This window comes from Neltuma alba, unplaced genomic scaffold (genome assembly GCF_004799145.2).
Source record: "Neltuma alba isolate B1F8T4 unplaced genomic scaffold, ASM479914v2 tig00011854_pilon, whole genome shotgun sequence".
NCBI classification, from domain to species: domain Eukaryota; kingdom Viridiplantae; phylum Streptophyta; class Magnoliopsida; order Fabales; family Fabaceae; genus Neltuma; species Neltuma alba.
Genome location: NW_021636459.1, coordinates 128,573 through 151,957, shown reverse-complemented (window position 1 = coordinate 151,957; position 23,385 = coordinate 128,573). Strand labels below are relative to the sequence as shown.

Here is a 23,385-nt window from a genome sequence, read left to right as displayed (position 1 = left end):
GGATTAATATAATTGTTTTTTTATAAAGGACTAATAATTGTTCAATTTGATTTATTTTTACAGAAATTAATATCAAAATTTTCAATTTGAATTTTGAAGTAATAAATTCAAATGAAAGTTATAAATACATCAACCAATCATCATCAATGTACTACCTCTGATCCTTAATATAAGATTTGTTTGATTTTTATTTTGGTCCTAAATATAAGATCCCAATCCACTTTTTCTCTTATATTTATGCATTTTTTTCCAAAGTAGTTCTTCTAATAATGATAGTTTTAGCCAATATACTTGATTAATAAGGATATTTTAGAAAAGAAAACACCTATTTATTACAAATAACTAACTTAACTTATTTCCTTAATCTCATCAAATTAGTCAACTAACTCTTATAATTAGGACCGGAAGTAGTATAATATAAAGTTCCATTGCAAAAAAACTATAAAGTTCGTGACAATTGAAACTATTATTTATATATTAAATTGTCAAGAGTATAGCTCATCACAGATCTATATGATGCAGGTAAAAAATCATGTATAGTTAATAGTTAATAACTGATATTGATGATGATGATGATGAGAACAACAACAATAAACCCGGCAAAAAAAAAAACCATGATTATCTTCCCATTTTATCTGGCTCGGCACCGCATAAGATTTAGCAATTGCCTTTGTCTCTGGATTAGATTACAAAACGGCTCTTGGGTCAACTGTCTTGTAGGAATGGGACTATAATACAAGGATACTGGGCCAAAATCTTGGCGGGTTCCCCATCTTTTTTAATTACTTCTGCCACTACTGCTTTTCTTAAATATCCAAGTGGTTTCGTACGGTATAAAAAGCCCCTTCATTAATAAAATTTGTTAATACATACGTATCAAACATTACCAACAAATAGACCTAGTGTCTCGCAACTTCTTAACTCAAATTGCTGCTGAAAGAGGTATCGGAATTAGATACCTAACAGTATCGAGAATAGGATTATCAGATACATAAGTGTTGATATTTTTGAGAAAATTTCCATATTACTGGATTACAAATTATTTACGGAAGAACAAGAGGTTAGGTTGGGAGTTGGGAGTGCTGGTGGGATAAGTTAAACAGTGATTTGTGATTTGACGATAGGCAGCGATGCCGTTGTGGAATTCGGCTTCCCATCGCAGTATGTGACTGAATGAAAACGACGCCATATCCTTTTGTGTTCGCTTATTTCTATTAATGTCGTTTTCGGGGTCAACCAGTGTGCCTCTCGTTTATTTAATTTGTATAGAAAAATACTAATCAAACAGAAGTTTACTTTCCAGTTCTTTGAACTAAATCCACACACAAAGAATCTTATGAGTAGTGATAATGCCAACTAATATCAATCTTTTTCTCTGTAAATGGCTTATAAGGATCGTATCAGACGCGTAATGCGCTTTCGCTTTTGTGTTTCGCTTTCACTTTGTGTGGTTTTTTCCTTCTTTGATAATTTTTTTTAAGAAACTCTCCCTTGTTCCTTTTCTATGCCCCCCACATGGCCACTCAGCTATGCATCCCAATTGCTTATTTATTGGACTCTATAGCAATAGTAGTAAATATGAGACGACAGTGTTAAAAAAAATTAACCCCTTTTAAATAAAAAGATTATCGGATTCAATTGATTTGAACTTGTTGCAGAGTCTTTGGTAAATCAGGAAAGACTTACAAAACAAGCATAAGATCCCTGGCAAATTAGTACAAACACTTTTTTGGACAAAATATCTTGTACATCATGCAAGACCTTTTCTTTTGGGTAAATTTCTGTATGAACCTATTGTTTCAATTTTGTGCAAGGTCACGGAAGACAACCTGCAAGTTGAGCAAGACTTCTGTGCAGCTTTTTTAAGGATCTAAGCATATAACTTTCTTCTGGAACCTTTATAAATCATCGAACTATTTTATAAGATCAATTCAACTATTTTATAATTCATATCAATGCCTAATAACAACATTTATATTTACCGACAAATTTGAGGCGGACGATAAATGCTTGTGATTTGTTGACTCTAGGCACTTCCCCTATTATTAGATAAACAAAATTACATGGCGGTTAGAACTATTTGGCTTAACTGACACTTAATATCTCATTCAAGTCTTGTTTGTGCGAATAAAAGATGATACTCAATATGAATCTAATTATTTATGGGTGCATGGTGTTTTATGACTTACTGTTGGTCTTGACAAAAATAAAAAATTATATAGGTTGACAAGCATTTACTCCGGTTTTAAATATAAAACCTATTTTGTAACGTAATTTACATTATAAAATAAATCTTATATTTAAAATTAAAAAAGTATTAAAGCAAGGACAGACCAGAAATAAGTGGACTGCTGGCTCAAGAATTGCCTTATGGATTGCAAATAATGACAAGTGGAATAGAATTCTGCAATCTCTGCGGCAGATCTTAAAACCATGGGCCTTGTTATTGGAAATGGGGGGCATGGGCCACATGCTTTTTTATGCTGAACCCTCAAATGATGGTCACCACTTTTTTTGGGTCAAAATAAAAGTCACCACTTACACTATCACAAGTGCACCATAAAAAGACAATGTGCAAAAGTTAAATTACACGTTAGTACTAATTATTACTACTATTACAGAGCTGACTCTTAAATTTTTAATTAAATTAATTACCCCCCGGGAGTAAGGAAATAATTGAAGTAATTGTTTTGGTAAAACACTATTTTAAATTTTGCATTTATATTTAGAATTAGAAATAGGCAGCAGCACCTTATTCGAAACAGAGATCCCTGCAGAAATTTCCATGCCGTTACTGTTTAATTAACCAATGTCGGTAACTAAAAACAAGAATTAATATTATTGTTGGTTATTACAATTTGATTTAATTTTAATTTTTAGTTTTTATAGTTTTAAATAGTTAGTTTTAGTCCCTGGTTTCATAAGAATTTTCTCTGAATTTAAGTATAGAAACTAAAACAAAAACTATTATTAGTTATACTTAAACCAAAAAAATAACAAAACTATAGAGAGAAAAACCAACTATTTAACCAAAATCAAAATCGGATTAAAGGACTAATAATAATATTAATTCTAAAAATAATCTAAACTTGGTACCCGATTGGCTGGCCTGCCTCTAATATTTTCACTTCACTTGCCTCCAAGTCTGTAACTACCAGGAGCCTCAGAAGCATTGTCAGTCCGTCCCTCACGTTCCGAATGGCCCCAACTAGTAATATTCCTTCTTTATTAATATAAGACCTATTTAACTAATTTGATTAGATTAAAAAAGTTAGGTAACTTAATTAATTATAAGAAATATTATATGTTTTTTTTAAAACACCATAATCATGTTCTTTAATATCCTCTCTCCTCCCTCTTCTACTTGATTATAGTTGAGGGAGTATCCATAGGGATAATCTAGAAAAAATTGATAAATATGAGAAGTAGGTCTTATATTTATGACTAAAACTAACTTAATAATTAGGTCATATATTAAGGATAAGAGGAATATAACATTTCATCCTCTACATTCTTGGTCCCAATTCTCACTCTTTCTCTTTATTCAAAAATTACCACAACAAACCCTATTTTTACCCCAAAAAGGAAAAAAGCACTATAGCCCCCTCTTGCATTTGAACCTCATCACATTCCCCTTCCTATCCAAGGTTTCTCTTAGAGTTAAAAGCCCCACCCCGTTAGGGAGAGACCAGTTCCTGATGGGGATCATTTAATCTGGACAAAGAACGTTACGGCCCCATTGGCCGTGAAATAGTTCGGTGCTTGACTCCTAAGCCGGTGGGACATGAGGCCATTTCGGTGCCATAGGAGCAAACACCATGCTTGGTTTAACAATGACCTCGCTTAGCATCACTTTTAGAATAACCTACAAACATGTTTTACGTAAATTGAGACAAAATTTTTATCATATACTCTTCTGATCCTATTTATAAGATAGAGATATAAGGTTTTTTTGTCATATTTATAAGTAACTTCATTAAATTTTCAACGCAAATATATTATTTTGTCATTTATTTATTATAGTGTAAGTACTAATCTCTTTTGAAAAATGTATACATTAAATATGAGTAAAGTTAAAAAAAAATTATTATATTTTAATTAAAAATTAATGATTTTTAATTTTTTAAATCTATCTGAAATATATTGAAAGTACTTTCTAAATAACATAATTATCTAAATCAAACAACCATTCCAAAGGGGTCCAATATTCCTTTTCCAAAGCTCACAGAACACAATGCTTTGTATTCATGACGGAGTACAAGGTTGCGCGGTTTGTCTGATTTGCAAAAGACAAAAAATCTCGTGCGTAACAAGGACCTTGACATGAAAATACCTGATCCTTACCAGTAGGGCCAGACTGGGCCTAGAGAAGAGGGGTTTATTATTAAGGGTAGGCCCGTAGGCCCGGCTTGGCTTAGATTTCGCCCACCCAAATAGTAACATGCATGCTTCTACACTGTCTAGTTATAATGGTAGCTTTTAGTGCCCTATATGTAGGCTTTGTTGAATCTGTCATACCCTCCAGCCTATTATTTGATACATGCATGCATGTGGTTTATTATTCAGCGCGCCTGTGGCGAAGTAATTAAGAAGAGACCGAATATTTTAGACTGCGAATGGGGCCTTTTGACCCGGAAGAACTGCTCATTCTTTGACAGATCTCTGTATATGGTTGATTTAAGAGTATATAGGGCCAGCCATCTACAACTAGATTTACATTCTAACTTAAGCAACTCGCTTCTCATAGGAAAGGGCCATTTTAGGACGGACATACTCCAATACTAACCTTTAATTTATTATTACAATTTTGCTTTGATTTAAGTTCAGTATTTATGTGTCACATTTAACGTTTCTCAGTTTTGAAAAGAAAAAAAATAATATGAAGCACTTGTTTATCCACTCCAAAACAAAACATACACTTCTTAAAAAGCAGCGCCCTATTTTTATTTTCTGGTCATTTTCATAACAACTTTTGATGGTTTCAATAAGTATTAGATAGATATTTTTGTACATATACTCATATATGCTCATATTTAATAAAAATAATGAAAGAATAGAAATTAATATGATGCTAGAATTTAGTGTAGTTAACCAATGTAATATTAAAAATTATTTAAATTTTATGACAAATTTAATATTCTTAACTAGTTTTTTTATATGTGTGAATTAGTTAGCATACTCTTATAATAAAGACTAAACTAATGTTTTTTTTTTGGATGCGCAAAAGAAAGAGAGTACATATGATTTTTTCTTTCTCCACGCATTGGAGCGAAGTTTCAGATCTGAAATTTCGAAACAAGGTCGGCCCAGAAAGATGGGGTTTCTTCTTTTTAAATGATCGGGTTAAAAAAAGTGACAAATCATCATCAATCAATCAATATATATAAATTAAATCACATTAAATTGGTTCTTCTGCAGTCTTATTAAATATGATTTGTTAATGTATGGGCAATACATTTTTTTGCCGGCGAACAGTACAGTTTTTTTCTCACCTATTATATATTGCTCATTATATTATTCATATTGACCCGTGATTCTCAGGAATGTGAAAAAAAGAAAAGAAAAGAACTGGAACCTGTGTTAAGGCCCGGGAGTGGAAGTCTATTATATTGGAACTTGGTTTTAAAATTATCCTCTGCTGCTGCTGCTGTGCTGCGGGTCCTCCCGGTAAATCCGGTATCCATATATAACCTTTTTTTTTTAAAATATAACGACTAATATTTTAAATATTTAAACTATAAACATTTGAGTTGTAACTTGTATTGAGTGAAAATTTATGAAATTTAGGGATTATATTATAATCAATTGTGCAGAGTTAAATTTTAAGAATTGGGTTGCCATCAACTCAATTATATACAAGGGCAAAAAGATTAATTTTCTTACGAGAGTTTTGTCACGAAATCTCAAGAAATGGACATAATAATTATTAAAAAATTTACAACAGAATAATTTGCAATGAGAAGTTTTTGAGTAGAAGGTAACAATTATTCACTAATTATTTCTTTATTTGAGATCTCATTATAATTTTTTCCAATATATTTATTTATTTTATTTAAATAACTGCAAGAATGGGAAGGATGGGCAATTAAATGCTTTAATTGCCTCGGAGAAAAGAAAGGGCCTTAATTGGGATCCCCTTTACAAGTTCTGAGGCTACCAAGTACAATCATCATACCTGTACTCTGATTTCTTTCTTTTGTGACACACCTGCCCTTAAAATTGTATTTGCTCAGCACGTACCCTTCTTCAAAGTTTATGATACTCATTAAAACTTCAATTTTATTATTCTCACACTTACCTCTTATTTATTTTTAATGTAATTTAAATGCACCCTCTGCATAATTTTAAAGACCATACACATGTCTTGTCCCCTTTATGATTATTTTTTATTGGTAAAAAAATAGTCTGAAACTGACAAAACTTTATTATTGTAATATTTGAATTTCAGAGACAGCTCTGCGGTAATTAACAGGCAGACGATTCTATTCTCGGAGCGACAGTGCAAAATTATACTATTAACTTAGCTATTCTAAATAATTAAATATTTTAAAAGGTGTCATAAATCAAAGCTAAACACCTTCTGAGTCTCCTGAGCCTTTTTATAACTAGCAGTGTTAGTTTCTCACTTTTAAAATTTTTATTAAAAAAGTAAAATTATGCGTTATTTTTTTTGGGGTAATAGTACAGGTAAAGTATTTTTTTAAAAAATATATTTAAATTTTTAATCAATAATACGAGGACTTTTTAAAGCAAAAGAATAGAACTCTCGTGTGGAGGGTGTTCACCCCTATTCACATCTGCCGACTGCCAATGCACTTCACCTTCGCTATGCTATAAAGTAAACAGCTAATTGTCCTCCTCTTTCTCTCTCCGACCAATCAATATCTTCCCTCTCTCTCCTCGCTGGCTCGCGCTCTCTTTCTTTATTATCACTATTCACGAAATCACATTAATCGCAGAGCTCATCATCACAACAAAAATGCATAATCCCTTGGCTTCCGTGCGTCCTCCTTCCATTTTCTTCCACCCTTCTTACGTTCAAGAAGCCACACGCTTTCACGTACACATCCATCCAAGAATCGCTTTGTTACAGTGATCCAAAGAACCTTTTCTTTCCTGAGTTTTAGCTGCACAACCCTATCTTCAATACCTAACAATGGCTCCGACTGTAATGCCCCTTCAATCTGTAGTTTCCAGTTTTGTCGGACGACCTTTTATGAGAGTCTTCTTCGCCTTCATCCTCTGCTCTCTGTTCTACGTCATTGTTTTCCGTCTTGGTGTTTCGGAAGACAACCCTACTCAATCCTTAGAAATGTCTGACTTTGAATTCTGCCCTGGTAACTACACAAATTACTGCCCCTGCCAGGACCCGCGTAGGCAAAAACGGTTCTCTAATTTTATGTGGTTTCGTAAGGAGCGTCATTGCCCAAACATCAGTGAAAGACTGCGCTGCTTGATTCCTAAGCCATTGGGTTACCGAAAGCCTTTTCCTTGGCCTGAGAGTAAGGACGCAGCTTGGTTCAGTAATGTCCCTTTTACGAAACTCGCGGAATATAAAAAGTCTCAGAATTGGGTCAGATTGGAAGGTGATCGTCTTGTGTTTCCCGGCGGCGGCACATCGTTTCCCGAAGGAGTTAAGGGTTATGTCGATGCTCTGAACCGTATTCTGCCTCTGGATTCCGGTGATATACGAACAGCTCTTGATGTTGGTTGTGGGGTAAGCTTGGCGTGTCTGCTCTGCGTTTTCTTCTTCTTCTTCTTCTTGTTTTATTTTTGACAATTATGTCGAGTCCATTTCTTTTAAATTTTTTTTTGTTAACGTTTCTTTCTTCCCCGTCCGTTGATTTTTGGTGAATGTGCGAGGGATAAGGTTGCGTGTTCTAGTTATTCCTTAATGGATTAGGAAGTTTAAACAAATGATTATCGAAGAGAAATTCATTGAATGATTTCATTGCGGTTTATTAATCTTGTTTCATGTTGAATCTTCTCATTCTACGTTTTTGACAAATGAGGCCAATATAAACTTTATTAAAATGGGTCGCTTGTTATATATATGTTTTTTTATGGCTTTTTGGAAGTATTGAAAATGAAGGTGTACTCGTTTGCCTAAACATTTTCTTGATTCACACAACAACTACTACCTAGCTCAATCATATACAGTCAGAATTTAAACTTGAAAGGGGGCAACCGACCTGATTGCTAATGGTAGAATATGGGAATATTAAACAACTAAAATATTTGTCCTGTTCCATGACTTTTGATCTGAGATTTAACATCCCGTCCTAATGACTTACTCTATCTGCAAATCCTAGTTAATCTTGAAACAACGATAGCGTTGCTTATTCTAGTTATCACTTATAGATTTGGAATTTATTCAATTAATTACTTAAGTGAATTGACTGGGAAGAAGAAAACAGAGACAGAGAAGGAATGACTCACGCGCGCACACTTTTTTTTTTCCTTTCAGGTAAAAAATGCAGGGACAGAGAAGATATGACTTTTAATGTTGCTTACTCTTCTTGTTACATACTGAGGATTCTTATTTCTATACTAAAGCCAAATGAGACCTTTACATGTGATTAGGTTTTAGTTTTATTCTTTGGACCCAAGAATTTCCTGCTCTCTTCATACTTACACATAAACTTGTATCTTGAATGTGCGCTGTTACAGGTTGCAAGCTTTGGAGCATCGTTAATGGACTACAATATCTTGACGATGTCAGTTGCGCCAAGTGATGAACATGAAGCACAAGTACAGTTTGCCTTAGAAAGGGGGCTTCCGGCCTTGCTTGGAGTACTAAGCGTTCATAGGCTACCATTCCCTTCAAGATCATTTGATATGGCTCACTGCTCCCGATGCCTTGTCCAATGGACTGCCTATGGTATTGATTGCTTGAACTGAATCTTATTAGTTATGACTATGCCATCAAGCCTTGATGAAAAAACAATGAAAGAAGGCTCTCTGTGTTTTTGTCATGGTGGAGAAGTCCAACTACATATTTAATCAGTATCCACAGATTTCTAAACTTTATTGCAGCTTGTGTTGTCTGATACTTTGATTTAATTTTTTTTATAGATGGGCTATATCTTTTAGAGGTTAACCGGATTTTGCGCCCTGGTGGTTATTGGGTACTGTCTGGGCCGCCTATAAATTGGAGGGAAAACTACAGAGGGTGGCAGAGAGAGCCTGACGTTTTGGAAAAGGAACAGAACGTTTTAGAAGACCTTGCTAAGCGAATGTGCTGGAAAAAAGTTGCTGAGAGAGATGGTTTTGCAGTATGGCAAAAACCCACAAATCATATTCACTGCACCCAAATGAAAAGGATATGGCCATCCCCTGCGTTCTGCAACTCTTCTGATGCTGATGCTGGTTGGTAGGTTTCTTTATTCGAAGTTAGTATATTCTTGGAATAGGGACAACGACATAGAAAAATTGGAAATCCTCCGTTCAGCTAATTTTGTGCACAATGACCTTTCTATATGTGCAAAAATTAAGTGAAGTTTATTAATTAGGTGTTTGTTATCAGGTTTTCAAGAGAACATTTTTCAAAAACCCAATCAATTAGCGTTGAACTGTGAGCAATTTTATCTGTCACGTTTTTATTAGAAGATTTGACTGCAAATAACCACTCCCGAGTTTCCTACTAATTTTTTCTGTTCAGCGTCCATCTTGCATTAAATTTGGGATTTAGAGCTTTTTGTCATGTTTATAAATCCTTGATTGATAGGCATGAATTATTCAACAGGTATACAAAAATGACTGCATGCATTTTTCCTCTTCCAGACGTGAATGATATTCGTGAGGTATCTGGTGGTGCTCTGGAGAAATGGCCTGCAAGGTTAAACACTGCTCCACCTAGAATTAAGAATGAAACTGATGATGGGATCACAGTCAGAGTTTTTGATGAGGATACACAGGCATGGAAAAGGAGAGTATTGTATTATGAATCCATGCTGAAATCTCTCTCTTCTGGTAAGTATCGAAATGTCATGGATATGAACGCCTACTTGGGGGGATTTGCAGCTGCAATGGTGGAATACCCGGTTTGGGTCATGAATGTTGTTCCCTTTGATGCTGCACACAGAAATCTTGGTGTTATCTATGAGCGTGGCCTAATCGGGACTTACATGGATTGGTATAAACAGCTTCTTACTATACTTAATTTTATTAGTCGGTTGAAGTGTGCTTCCTATAGTTTGTTATAAAATCAAACCGGAAATTTATTTATTTTATCTTCAATGCCAGACATTGAGTTTTAAATACGTTTTTGTGGCTGAGATTATTGCAAATCTAGTCTGTTTTAGAACTTATATTGAGAAAGCTAAATGCTTAGTTGGGGTCTTCTGGTGAATTATGCATTGTCATTTCAAATGGTAAGATTTTTCAAAATAAAATATATTGTTGTGCTGGCCCATCACATTGTTATTCCTTTCTATCTATATTCAAGATCAAGATAATTGAATAGTGAACAGAGAAGTTACAACGAAGTTTTTTCTCCCTTTAATCAGGTCTTTATTTTCATTTTGTTTTTTGATTTTTCCTAGATGTACTTCCTACAGCCCTACTGACCTTCATTTTTCTCCTCTCGTGGACTTATAATGACAGATTCATGATTCATTTTGACTCTCCATGTGTTAGTTCATAGTATCAGAATGCATTCTCGGAGTTGGATGATGTAATCAATAATTTTTTTTTTTTTTTTTAACGTTTGTAGGTGTGAACCCTTTTCTACATACCTCGAACATATGACTTGATACACGCTTCTGGTATATTCAGTATGTACGTGGACAAGTAAGTTTTGTATTACAACGAATTGTTTGAGCCTGTTTACAATTTCTATTGCTCACGATTGCGTCATGTTAATGCATGATTAAAACAATCGGTTAATCTGTTATAAAAAAAAAAACAATCGGTTAATCAATGTAGATCTTATTCTCTTGGTAAATTAATGAAGATATCCATGTAACTTTTTTCTTTAATCCTAAGTTGCTGGAAAGCCTGGATTTTGAAGATTGAGGTTGGTCTCTCACCGGTCTCTGCAATGGCCAGCATATTTCAAAGTAAATCGACCTTGAATGAAAAACGGGCTAGCATGTGAATTGATTTATACTGTTCAGGTCTTCAGAACCTACCCGTTGTTATAATTGTTGTTTGCTGGAGACAAGAATTCCGTGTGGACAAAAATATTACTCATCTTCATAATTTGGCCCCAAGGGGATGGAAGATCTGCTTCTGATACGTTCATTAATGTTTATGTCATTTCACAGGTGCGACATTACTTATATACTTCTTGAGATGCATCGCATTCTTCGTCCTGGAGGAACTGTTATCATCAGAGATCATGCGGACATAATTGCCAAAGTAAGAGAATAACAGATCACATGAAATGGAAAGGAAATGTATTGCAGAGTGAGAATGGGGCTTCTGATCCTGCAAGGGTGCTGCTTATTGACAATGCTGAGTAATTGGTTGTATTATCAGTCTTGTTGCAGGCACAAAATGCGACTCACAAGTGATAAATCATCCTCGTATAATGTCCAGAACAGAGGAAAGCTTCGTCAACGAGCAATTTCATTTGACCGTAACGATCAGTAGTATATACAGTTTTATATCATACAGATGTTAATTGTCTCAGCTGTTGCTGAGGTTCTTGGAGGATCTTTGGTCAATTCAAGTGGCTTAGATGCAAGAAAAGCTGAAACCTCAAGTTCTGGGTTGCAATGGCGCTCCCAAATCGAGTGGATGATCTCTCTCTCTCATTCCCAAACATGTGTAAATGACATTTCTAGCGTCAAGTAGTTATTAGTTGAATAATGATTATTACAGATTCATATTGTTTTATTCTTCTGACTTGGATGGAGGTTGATGCTTAGCAGGTTGTAAGCCTCTCTTTCAAGCCTTTAACAATATTTGATTTTTCACATCAATTAGTATCTTTCCTGTGTTTTTTTTTTCCTTGCACTTAAATTGGGTTAATAAGAGAGTAACATCTTGTTTTATCTGTTTATGATTCTGAGAAATACTTTGGAAACATTTTCTTGACTCTTAGAATACTTGGTGGTTTTGGATTGCAAAAGCCAAGAAACAGCCCAAAACCGAGTTTATGCTTCATCTGAATAAGAAGGAAAACAAGGGGGAAATATGGAGAAGAAAATATTAGGAAAAAAAAATCCCAAAAATATTAAAAAAATTGAGTTTTCTCTCCTAGCATTTTCTTATTCATATTTTGTTTTTGTCCAGATTAAGGGGTTAGATTTGTAAAATGATCAAGAGTAGTTTCTTTTTTTTGGGCATCAGGAAATGGACTTGTCATCATGTCCAAATCCCCCAAGCGTGACCGCGAGATATATTCCGTTTGTGCGGATTGACGTCACTTGTCAATATCAATTGAGAGAAGCACAATTGAACACCCTCTCCTTTCTCTAACACCCCCTTTTTCAAATATCTTTTTTTCCCCAAAAATAACACACAGAATAATTGCTTCTAAAATTGTTAAGAGTTTGGTTATCAGCAACAAGCGAGCGCAAATTGCATAAACATGCAATGAGGGAGTTTGAGAACACTTATTTTAATTACTTTTATGTTTTGATGTGATGCCTAATTGACTTCAGGGCAGTTTCGATGGCAGTATAAATTATAAACAAAAATGGGGTCATCAAGTGCAAGTGCCTGTAACTGAACTAATGTATTGTGCAAAGCTTGAAGCGAATTATATTATTTATGTACGAGAAGGTTTTCTACGTGCCTGGTATTATGTACTATGCTGATGATGGAGTATTGATACCAAACACGCAATCTAAAGTACTCTATTTTTTTTAATGTTAAAGTTATGTATTTAATCCAGTGCTAATCTCTGAAGGTAGAAACGCCAAACATATGAAATAAATTAACATACCGTACGACCAATGGCCCGAACATTACAGGTCAACATTGGATGGCTTAAATTTCCCAAACCCTTGAAACGGTCTTAACCTTTTCCCCTTCGTCGGCTTACAAAACATGTCAACCCAGAGAGAAATATAATTTATACGGTGTTTAGAATTTGGAAGACAAAATTAACACATACCGTAAAATTATTTTAAAATTAAAATTTACAATGAGATTTTTTATCAAAATGCTACATATAGTAAAATAAATTATCACGATGCTATACTATGAAAAGTATTTCTCCAAATGTTATACTTAGACTTGTTCACCACAAAAACGAATTTGAATTTTTAAAGAAGTTGTTCAGAAGGAAAACAATTTTCATGTTTGACATTTTCCTTTTTAATAAAATCGAAAACTTGTTCAAAACATGAACAAGTTTAGCCTATCAGAACAAATACCCATTCCGTCAACAACCGCAAAACATGAACAAAACGTATTGCCATTGTCCGCCTCCTCTTTTCCTCTTTCATTTCAGCGAAATTTACAAATAAATACCCATTCCGTCAACAACTTCTTCCTTTTCTTTAATCTTCGGAGAGAATTACAATTAATGACCCAACTCTTCATTCTATGCTTCCAACAAAACGAAACAATACTATTAGATTTTATATTTTACAAGATATAAAAAAAATATAAATGAATTTTGCTTTATGTCCTAATAATTAAATTTTAAAAAATATACAAACTTTGAATTCTTAACCATTATCAATTGAGCTAGCTTGCTTTAGGTGGCTTTGATAATTAGTGTTAGGGGTATTCAATTTGTTCCGTTCCAGTCGTTCCGTCCCGGTCTCGATGAGTTCGGGACGGGACAGGATAAAAAAATTTTTGGAACGGGACAAAAACGGGACGGGATGATCCCGTCCCGTCCCGGGATTTTTTTTTCTTTTAAAAATTATTTATTAATAATTATTTTTAAATTATTCAATTTACTTATTAATAATAACTCTTGTTTTTATGGTGATTTGTAGCTCTTAAGTTGTAGTATTATCTCAACAAAATCCCCTTCTTCAATAAAATAATTCATAAATTCATTATATAGTGTTTTTTTTACGGTATTTTTTTTACAGTATTTTTTTTACACCTTTTTTATGCTATATAATTAAGCTTTCTACATAATATTTTTTATAATGTTTTTATCTTTAAAAGCCCAATAAAAAATAAGTATTATAACATAAAAAAATTCATATAAAAAATTATAGTATCTTTTTTTTTTTAAAAAAAAGGGGAAGCGGGACGTCCCGGTTCCGTCCCGGTCCCGACGGGACCGGGACAGGACCGGGACGGGACGGGACACGGGACAAAATCCCTGTCCCGTCCCTGTTCACCGGGACGGGCCTGTCTCGGTCTCGTCCCGTCCCATGAACACCCCTAATTAGTGTGTACTGTGCAATAAGATAAGTTATTTTAATTTTAAAATATTTTTCAATAAAACTGAATGGAATATTTTATTTTGGATTGTATAAAAATGCTACTAGTAAATCATTTGTTACTTTTATTATTAATCACACTAAAGGATTAAGTAATTATGACGTCATTTTATTGTAATTAATCTTCAGCAGTGTTGTTAATATAAGTTGATGACATTATTGAGTATATTTTCAAGATTTGCAGGTTTTGGCTGGCTAACCTATAAAAATTTTAGAGAAAACTTAGAAATTGATACCAGCTAAAATTATATCTTGTAAACAAATATTTACAATATATACTTAGATGCCACATGTATCGGGACAGTCTTGTCATCATTTAATTATATTAATTCAAACACATTTAATTTTTAGCCAATGGACAGATCTAAAATTAGACTATGAATATTGTTAAAATTTACACCCCTACTTAATAATTACACATCTAAAAGTGATCTATTTTGATTTATTATATATCTAAACAAGTTGTAATATGCTAAATTAAACTAAATTTTTTCTTTAAAAAATCAAATATAAATTATATTTCAATAAAGAGGTTGTTAGGAACAAGTGGGTCCATTAATTGCAATTCTCTTAAAGGCTAAAGAAAAAGGTAAAAAGTGTTGACAGAACGAGTATTTGTTGGTAAATTTTGCTAAATGAAAGGGAAAAAGAGGAGGCGATAGTGCCAATACATGCTCTGATAAGCTAAACTCGTTCATGCTTTGAACGAGTTTTCGATTTTGTTAAAAAAAAAATGTTAGACATGAAACTCGTAAACAAATTATTTGAAAATTCAAACTCGTTTTTGTGGTGAACGAGTTTAAGCATGGCATTTAGAGAAATACATTTCGTAGCATAGTATCATGGTAATTTATTTTACTGTGTGTATAGTATTTTGATAAAACTGTCATTTTAAATTCTGATTTTAAAAATAATTTTACAGTATGTGTCGATTTTAAATACAAGACCTATTTAACTAATTTGGTTAGATTAAAAAAGTCCGATAAGTTAGTTAATTATAAGAAATATGATATATTTTTCTTAAAACATTATAATCATTTTCGTTAATATCGTTCCGTCCTCTTTTACTTAATTATGGTGGAGGAAGAATTTATAAGGGTAATTTAGAAAAAAACTGATAAATATAAAAAATAAGTCATATTTAGGACTAAAATAACTTAATAATTAGATTCTACATTAAGGATCGGAGGAGTATGATTTATAATTAGGATGTAATTCATATACTACCTCTTCAAATCTTAATTATAAGACCTTATTTATAGAATACAAACGAGATTTTATAATTTGTACGGGTAGTGGTAGTATTACTTCTTCTAATTTTAAATAAAAGATCTATTTTATAATGTAAATTATAATAAAAAATTAGTATTATATTTAAAATTGGAGGACTATTTTACAAGAATCTGAGTTTTAGAATTTTGAGTTTTGGACGCGAGACCAGGAAGAATCTGGATGAATAATTCCCCGTTTGATTCAGAAAGCCTCCAATTTTGCCAAGCGAGTAGCGGCGCACTTTTAACCGCTCTGGGAAAAAAACCGCCGGCCCTCGCTCAGCGTTGTCGTCTCCGAACGCTCTACTGAAAGATAACATTCTGGACTGAAACAGTGGGACACTTAACCCCAGTTGTGACTTGCCCATTCTTCTTCTAGGGTATTGATCTCTCTCCCTCGCCGGTTCGTCAATGGCGACTGTTTTCCGTGGACACGTTCCATCGTCGCCCATAGTCTCCTCCATTTCCTCTCTCAACTCCAACAATCACTCTTCCCACACTCTCCTTTACTTCCCTCAAATCTCAAACCCCACATTTCCTTCATCATCCGCCATTATAACCAACTCAAAGGTTTCTTTTCCTAAATCCACTATCATTGCCTGTTCTCAATCTCAGAACAACACCCCCTCTCGCCGTCGCCCTGAATACATTCCTAGTCATATCCCCGACCCCAACTATGTCCGGATCTTCGACACCACACTCCGCGACGGTGAGCAATCCCCCGGAGCTTCCATGACCTCTAAGGAGAAAATAGACATAGCGCGCCAGCTTGCCAAGCTTGGTGTGGATATTATTGAGGCGGGTTTCCCTGCTGCATCCAAGGATGACTTCGAGGCTGTCAAAATGATAGCCAAAGAGGTTGGAAATGCTGTTGACGATGATGGGTACGTGCCTGTCATTTGCGGTTTATCCAGGTGTAACGAGAAGGATATTAGTACTGCGTGGGAGGCTGTGAAGCATGCTAAAAGGCCAAGAATCCATACCTTTATTGCTACCAGCGCAATTCACATGGAGTATAAGTTGAAAAAGACCAAGGAGCAAGTGATTGAGATTGCCCGGAACATGGTTAAGTTTGCTCGGAGTTTAGGCTGCGACGACGTGGAGTTCAGTCCCGAAGATGCTGGGAGGTTTCTCCCGTCCTTTCTTCTCGTGATTCTTCCCCTCTTTTTTTTTTTTTTGGGTTAATTTGCGCGATTTTGTTCATGAGAATAAGCATAGAAAGTTCATTTACAGAAAAGCAACGCATGCAATGGGTTTTGAATTCATTTAGGATGAAGGAGTAATCTTATTACAACTCCTTCCATCTAATTTTTATTTTTTGAGATATATTCAATTTTGGTTAGCTAATGAGGTGTGTTGGAGACCACTACTACTTTTGTTGTCGACTTCCATCTGACTCTTATCTGGTATATTCCTCAGATCGGACAGGGAGTTTCTGTATCAAATATTAGGGGAAGTAATCAAGGCTGGTGCAACGACGTTGAACATACCTGACACGGTCGGTATAAATATGCCTAGCGAGTTTGGAAAATTGATTGCTGACATAAAAGCCAATACTCCAGGAATTGAAAATGTTATCATTTCAACCCACTGTCAAAATGATTTAGGACTTTCTACTGCCAACACCTTAGAGGTATACCCGGATCTCTACAGTTTTTGCAGACAAAAAATAGATTGCATCTCCCCACTAAACTCAGCTGCTTTCAGGGTGCACGTGCTGGTGCAAGGCAATTGGAAGTAACAATTAATGGGATAGGTGAGAGGGCTGGCAATGCATCATTAGAAGAGGTGAATTTCAATCTTGAATGGCCCAAACGGATGTAATTACTATTACTGAAGCATAGACACAACGCAACACAAAGTTTTAAGTTTTCATTATGTAATTTATCTGAAGGATTTATTGCTCTTCAGTCTTCGCTATGAGTAGAATTAATACTGCCAGGCAACATCACATAGTCCGCCACTAAATGAGACGATATTGTGTCCTAGGGCATCGTTAACATCAGAAGTAGCGTCCTTAGTAGTTAGGCACAAAGAGTTAGTGATCCAAAATAAAATATTTAGATATAATGAGATTTGAGTTTCAAGCAAGCAAGGTGATTTTGAAGTTCTGGAAATTTTGAAATTTCCCTTCTCTAAGAAAATGACTTTATTTTATTAAGAAACCTGAGTTTCCTTAAGGTGGAAACTATGAAAATGTGGATCCATACTCTTTCACGGCAAGAGCTTCATGCTAGGTTTTTTTGTCTATCCTTTGCAGTATTGTATCATATATTCATATGTGGAAATGGTTACTGCGCTGCACAGGCTATTTCTGTTCTCCTTGACTCTTGTTCATTGTTACTCTGCATCTTAGTTATGCCTTTGTGTACAAAAGAGATTGTGTTCATGCATCTCGCATGACTAAATTTCTTATCTTGAATTTCTCAATCATTCTGTAACTGCATAGATTTCGCAATGTCCACAAAGCCTCTTCACTTTTGTGAACATTTCACTCAATATGCTCATGTGGAACCCACTACTTGCAGCTATCATTGCAAAATTTTGTGTGTTCATTGCCCTTGTTTTAATATTTTTCTTAACAAATACATTTTTCAAAGATAGTAACAGCCTTGTCTTACTTTTTCTTTTAAGGTTGTGATGGCTCTAAAATGTGGGAAAGATCATGTCTATGGAGGTCTTTATACAGGAATTAATACACGTCACATCTATTTGACAAGCAAGATGGTTTTGTATCAAACTATTATTTTCCTTTACTTTTCTTTAATCTTTTGTTTTCAATTAATGACTTTTAATGTTGGTTTTTACCGTCTTTCTTAATAGGTTGAAGAGTACACTGGTTTGCAATTGCAGCCACACAAGGCTATTGTAGGCGCTAACGCTTTTGCTCATGAAAGTGGCATTCATCAGGTTAGCGTCAAATTGACTGATGCATATATGCCTATATAAGGTGGTTAAGACTCTGGCGCAATTACTGTATGCTTTCCTGTGCTTATATTTTGTACTTAAAACTATTTACAATTGAATATGAGGTTTCACCAGTAATTTTTTGAGGAGAAAGCTTTACTATATCATCCTAACAGCCCCTGTAAGACCTTAGAGATGCGTCAGGTTTTTCTCTGGGTGCATGTTAATGTTTAAGCAGGCTCATCCCTGAGAGAACCTTAAAATAGTATCTGTTTTGTAGGATGGAATGCTAAAACACAAAGGTACATATGAAATAATGGCTCCAGAGGATATTGGGTTTGAAAGATCCGATGAAGCTGGTATTGTTTTGGGGAAGCTTAGGTATGCTATTTACTCATTTCTGGTTTTTCGAACTTTTGTTTTTATCTTTGTGTCTTCTGGTCCGTGCTCATACCTGTGTAATGTTTAAATTGTTTGGAATTATTATCTCATAAACAGACCGTTGTATATCTTTTCAATATTTGCTATCTGGATGGTTTGGAATTACCTCTAGCTGCGAGACCCTGACTTTTTATGGGTCTTATATGTTCAACATGTCTTTACCATGGTATCAGTATTTTACCAATTCTAATGCAGTGCGGCAAGTTAATTGTGTGAAGTTTAAATTGTGTTTTATATGAGTTAAGATGTGAGATCCTTATCTCATGTTTTTAATTTACATTTTCCATTTTCAAAACATGGCACTGAATTCTTCCATATGTTAACAAACTGGCTTACTCATGTCTCATGGGTTTTATGCTTTGATTGAAACACGTGGGCATGGGTACAAGCCGTTAGGACCTGTGAAATTGTGATTTTCCCAAGAAATCAATTCTTCCATATGTTAACAGGGTGGAGCAGGAACTCTCTTTGTAGTTCCTTGTTGGCTAACTTGATGAAAATGGACCGTTATATTAGCTATAGCTAAATGAGAAATCCTGTTATCACTTAGTGTGACCAGGAAGATGTAGTGTTGCAGATAATGTGCATCTGATATTCTTTTTGCTTTGGATGTGAGAGTACCCTTGCCAATTTAGCTTTCCCAGCCTAATTAAGTCTCATAACCAAACTGTTAATATGGGATGCTTTATGTCAAGTTAGCTCGGCTTGATCATTTGAGAGGTGTATGAAGCTTTGAATTATTTTCAGTGGTGTCCGTATTGTTTGAAAACATTGGAAGGCCCTTTTCTGTATACTACAGAATTTATGGGAATTCTGTAGTTTTCTTTAAGATTTACTATTGTTAAATATCCATCACTGACTAATTGGCAATCTATGGCATCTAATATTTACTCTCAGAAACACATTTATTTCACTTTGAGGTTACAGACGTTTTGTGCTGTATCTATCAATATTTGAATCAAGATCTTTTTTTCTTCTGTTGTTTTTTTAATTTTGTTTATTGTAAACTCTTTTCTTGATGTCCTTGTATTCCCTGAGGTCTTATGCCATCAATATGTTAGCTTTTGTGTCTTCTCAACAAACATGACTGCTTCTTTTGATGCAGTGGGCGCCATGCCTTAAAAAGACGGCTTGAAGAGGTATTAAAATATTTGTGAGTTAAAGATTAATTCTATATCCTTCTTGCTTTTATGAATTGTTCTATTTTGTTTCAGCTTGGTTATGAACTTAAAGAAGACCAAGTTGAAAATATGTTTTGGCGTTTCAAAGCAGTCGCTGAACAAAAAAAGGTATATATGATAAGTCATAAAGTTTCCTTACCTTGCTTTCCAGGCTTACTGATTCTAAAGCCATTAGTTTAAACTAGTGTCTAGGTGTTTTGCTATTTGATGTTATATGTTGAGCATTTAATATTGATTGGCCTCTTCATTCTCTCTAGAACCAAGGCTAATGGCTGAGATTTTAAATTCTAGATCTTGGGGATGCATGCTGGTGTGAATAATTATTTTTTTTAACTGATTCTTACCATTAAGGTCTCATCTTAGTAATATTTCTAGTACATGCCGTGTAAACTTCTAAACATTAAAAGTGAGTTTCTGGTGCCTAAGCGGTCAGCTGTTTCTTAACATTTCTTAACAGTCTATGCTACATTTTCTTTTTTCTTGTGTTCGTTGCTGAAAATGAATTTGATTAGGGTTTAACTTGGATGTGATTTTTGTTGTCTTCAGAGAATCACTGATGCTGACCTACGAGCATTGGTATCAGATGAAATTTTTCAGGCCGAACCTATCTGGAAGTTTGAGGCTTTGCAGGTAAAGTGTAATTTGCATTGAAATTTGATGTTTAATGTTATAGCTAGGCATTGCTGGAACAAACCAAATTGATCATTGTCTATCCAGTGCAGGTGACATGCGGGACTCTTGGCCTGTCGACAGCAACTGTCAAACTTATTGATGCTGATGGTCAAGCTCATGTTGCTTGTTCTGTTGGTACTGGACCAGTGGATTCAGCTTACAAGGCTGTTGATCTCATTATAAAGGTTTGAAGTTTTATACTTTTATTCTGTTATTTACTCCCGCCGGTACTATATATAAGGCAGTTAAAAGGAGGGCTTTTGTGATTCTTTTTATAAGGTATCACATTAATTATTTATTACAATTTGTTCCTTTTACCCCTATTTAATGTTGACGTAGGAAAGTAGGAAATTTTTCTAAGGATGCATTTAATATGGGCAAAGTAGAAAAATCCTTTAATTTTTGGACAGAGTTAATGAGTTTTAAGGTTTTTTTTGGCTCTAACAAAAATTTATATGGTATTGGAGGGAGTAGTTAATTTGAAAACTTATCAGCGTCCTTCATGTGCAAGTCTCATTTTACGGGGAAGACTGTCAAAGTTGCTATGGACTTTTATTTTGTCCCCAACTTACTGTATATGAAGAATCAGAAGGATGAAAATATATATATATATATATATATATATAAAAGAGTTTTTATTGAGTCTACATCATCATGGGTGTTGTTTTGCTTCCACCATATTTCTGGCACGTGGAAATCATTGTGTGTTGCAAACTTTGATTTCCACATTTTTCTTGTATTTATATTTACTGGGATTATGCATAAATTGTTTAACTCAATGTGACGGAGGAATCTTCTACTTTCATTTGTGTGCAGGAACCAGTGGCACTTTTGGAGTACTCGCTGAATGCAGTTACAGAAGGCATAGACGCAATTGCCACAACCCGTGTTGTAATTCGAGGGAAAGCAAGACATCCATCGACCCACGCGTTAACAGGAGAAACAGTTTACAGAACATTTAGGTAATGTTGATTTCCGAGTGCATTGCTTTGTTGTATTTTGTTGTTGCCACAAATTGACAGATGCATTTTCTGCTCTTTGGTCAGTGGCACGGGGGCTAGCATGGACGTTGTTGTGTCAAGTGTCAAGGCTTATGTTTCTGCAGTAAACAAGATGTTGGATTTCAGCGAAAAGTCCATCTCAGCTGAAAGAACCAAAGTTGCTGTATGAAGCAGTTATGGTAAGAACAATTTTAAGTCGAACCTTTTCAGGTATCTGCAGTTAGGTTATTTAATATAATAACATGGGAAAAGAACTTTCTCAAAAGGCCTTGTTATATGATGGTGAGACGAAAAATATTTATCACATTTAAAAAAGAATCAATCCCAAATGCCTACAAAATGTATCCAATATTTACTCAACTTTATTCCTGATGCTGCTTGGATCACAGCGCTTAGTGATTTCCTGGTATCTGTGGAAAGAGGATCAAGTGCTCACTGGATAGTTTGAGCTAATTGGAGCTTCCGGATCTTTGTCTAGCATCTCCATGCTTGTGGATTGGGACTGTATTCTAGAACTTGCTAGTTATACAGCAGCAATGTTCGCTGTAAATGTTGGGATCTAAGATTGGGGGTGATATTTTTGCACGGATATAATTTTCTTTTTTGAGGATTTGGAAAGATATTTGCAGACATATTTGAGTGTTTTATGAAAAATTAGAAAGCAAGTGACATGAACAATTTGATTTCATGTTTCATATTCGCCTTCCTCTATCGTTGAAACTGCTTGGGTTAGATATGAAACCTCACAAATTTGATCACCGCAGCGCAAATCTTCAATTCCTCACCTGTGTTTCTTCAGTTTGCGAAATTGGGGTATGCAAAGGAAAAGCAAATCGCAGAAATTAGAAGCAAAGTGAGGATAAGTGGATCAAGATGGGGGGTGATAAAGCAGAGGGGCTAATGTGACCGTTTGACTGTTTTGACCTTCCGTTTTTTGTCTAAATAAGAAAAAAGAACAAATTACTTTGCGACACCTCAACGGATCCTGGGTCTTCCACGTATATGCATGAGCCTGCATCATGAGGTCAACACGCGTTTCGTACCCGATGTGTTTTATAGTTATTGGACTTTGATATGACTAAGGTCCTTTCCTCAATTTTTGTTTGCCAACAGGCCTTTTCCTCAATCTGAATGTGGGGGCTACATAATTTATAGAGATTATTCTAAAATATTTTGATTAATTATTTCTATTAAAAATATTTTTTAATGAAATTAATATATGCAATTTACATGAATGATTTGAAAAAAAAAAAGTAAATTTAGATGATAAAGTAAATTAAACCTTATATTAACAACTAAAAAAATTACTCTTCCGTTTTTAAATATAAAACTCATTTTATAATATAAAGGATCACAATAGTATGTTTTATACCTTTTACCTTCTTAAGTTTACTCAAGATATTATTTGATATTAAATATTCTCATTTTATTAGATTCAAGCCCGTTGGGATACGGGTCTAGGTTTTCTTCAAAAAAAAGGTTTTGCGCATGTCCGGCTTCATTGCACTTAGTAAACTTTTCTGTTATTTGAAATGGGCTCAAATTCTTCATT

The 23,385-nt window shown here is 34.6% G+C and overlaps 2 protein-coding genes across 3 annotated transcripts; both read left to right on the top strand.

Annotated features, from left to right (window-relative positions):
* The first annotated feature begins 6,864 nt into the window (after positions 1–6,864).
* LOC114718614 (probable methyltransferase PMT19) lies at positions 6,865–11,930 on the top strand. Its single transcript, XM_028903989.1, is given in 8 exon segments — positions 6,865–7,717; positions 8,671–8,881; positions 9,076–9,373; positions 9,746–10,135; positions 10,715–10,731; positions 10,734–10,791; positions 11,268–11,368; positions 11,371–11,930. Coding segments are annotated over 8 exon segments (1,731 nt in total). The 5' UTR covers positions 6,865–7,156; the 3' UTR covers positions 11,466–11,930.
* Positions 11,931–15,891: 3,961 nt separating this feature from the next.
* On the top strand, positions 15,892–22,528 carry LOC114718613 (2-isopropylmalate synthase 1, chloroplastic). 2 transcript variants are annotated; one of them, XM_028903987.1, is made up of 13 exons: positions 15,892–16,758; positions 17,051–17,264; positions 17,339–17,419; positions 18,266–18,358; positions 18,455–18,541; positions 18,819–18,919; positions 20,085–20,118; positions 20,194–20,268; positions 20,707–20,790; positions 20,883–21,017; positions 21,649–21,794; positions 21,879–22,012; positions 22,223–22,528. In XM_028903987.1, the coding sequence occupies exons 1-12, from the start codon at positions 16,043–16,045 to the stop codon at positions 22,000–22,002; spliced, it is 1,890 nt and encodes a 629-aa protein (XP_028759820.1). In that variant the 5' UTR covers positions 15,892–16,042; the 3' UTR covers positions 22,003–22,012; positions 22,223–22,528. The 2 variants fall into 2 exon arrangements, with proteins under 2 accessions (XP_028759820.1, XP_028759821.1); XM_028903988.1 differs by having other exon boundaries at positions 22,194–22,528.
* The last annotated feature ends 857 nt before the right edge of the window (positions 22,529–23,385 follow it).

Coding starts and splice junctions, on each gene's coding strand:
- LOC114718613 (XM_028903987.1), top strand. CDS start 16,043: ATGGCGACTGTTTTCCGTGGACACGTTCCATCGTCGCCCATAGTCTCC. Junction 20,791..20,882: donor GGAAGTTTGAGGCTTTGCAG/GTAAAGTGTAAT, acceptor TATCCAGTGCAG/GTGACATGCGGGACTCTTGG. Junction 21,018..21,648: donor CTGTTGATCTCATTATAAAG/GTTTGAAGTTTT, acceptor ATTTGTGTGCAG/GAACCAGTGGCACTTTTGGA.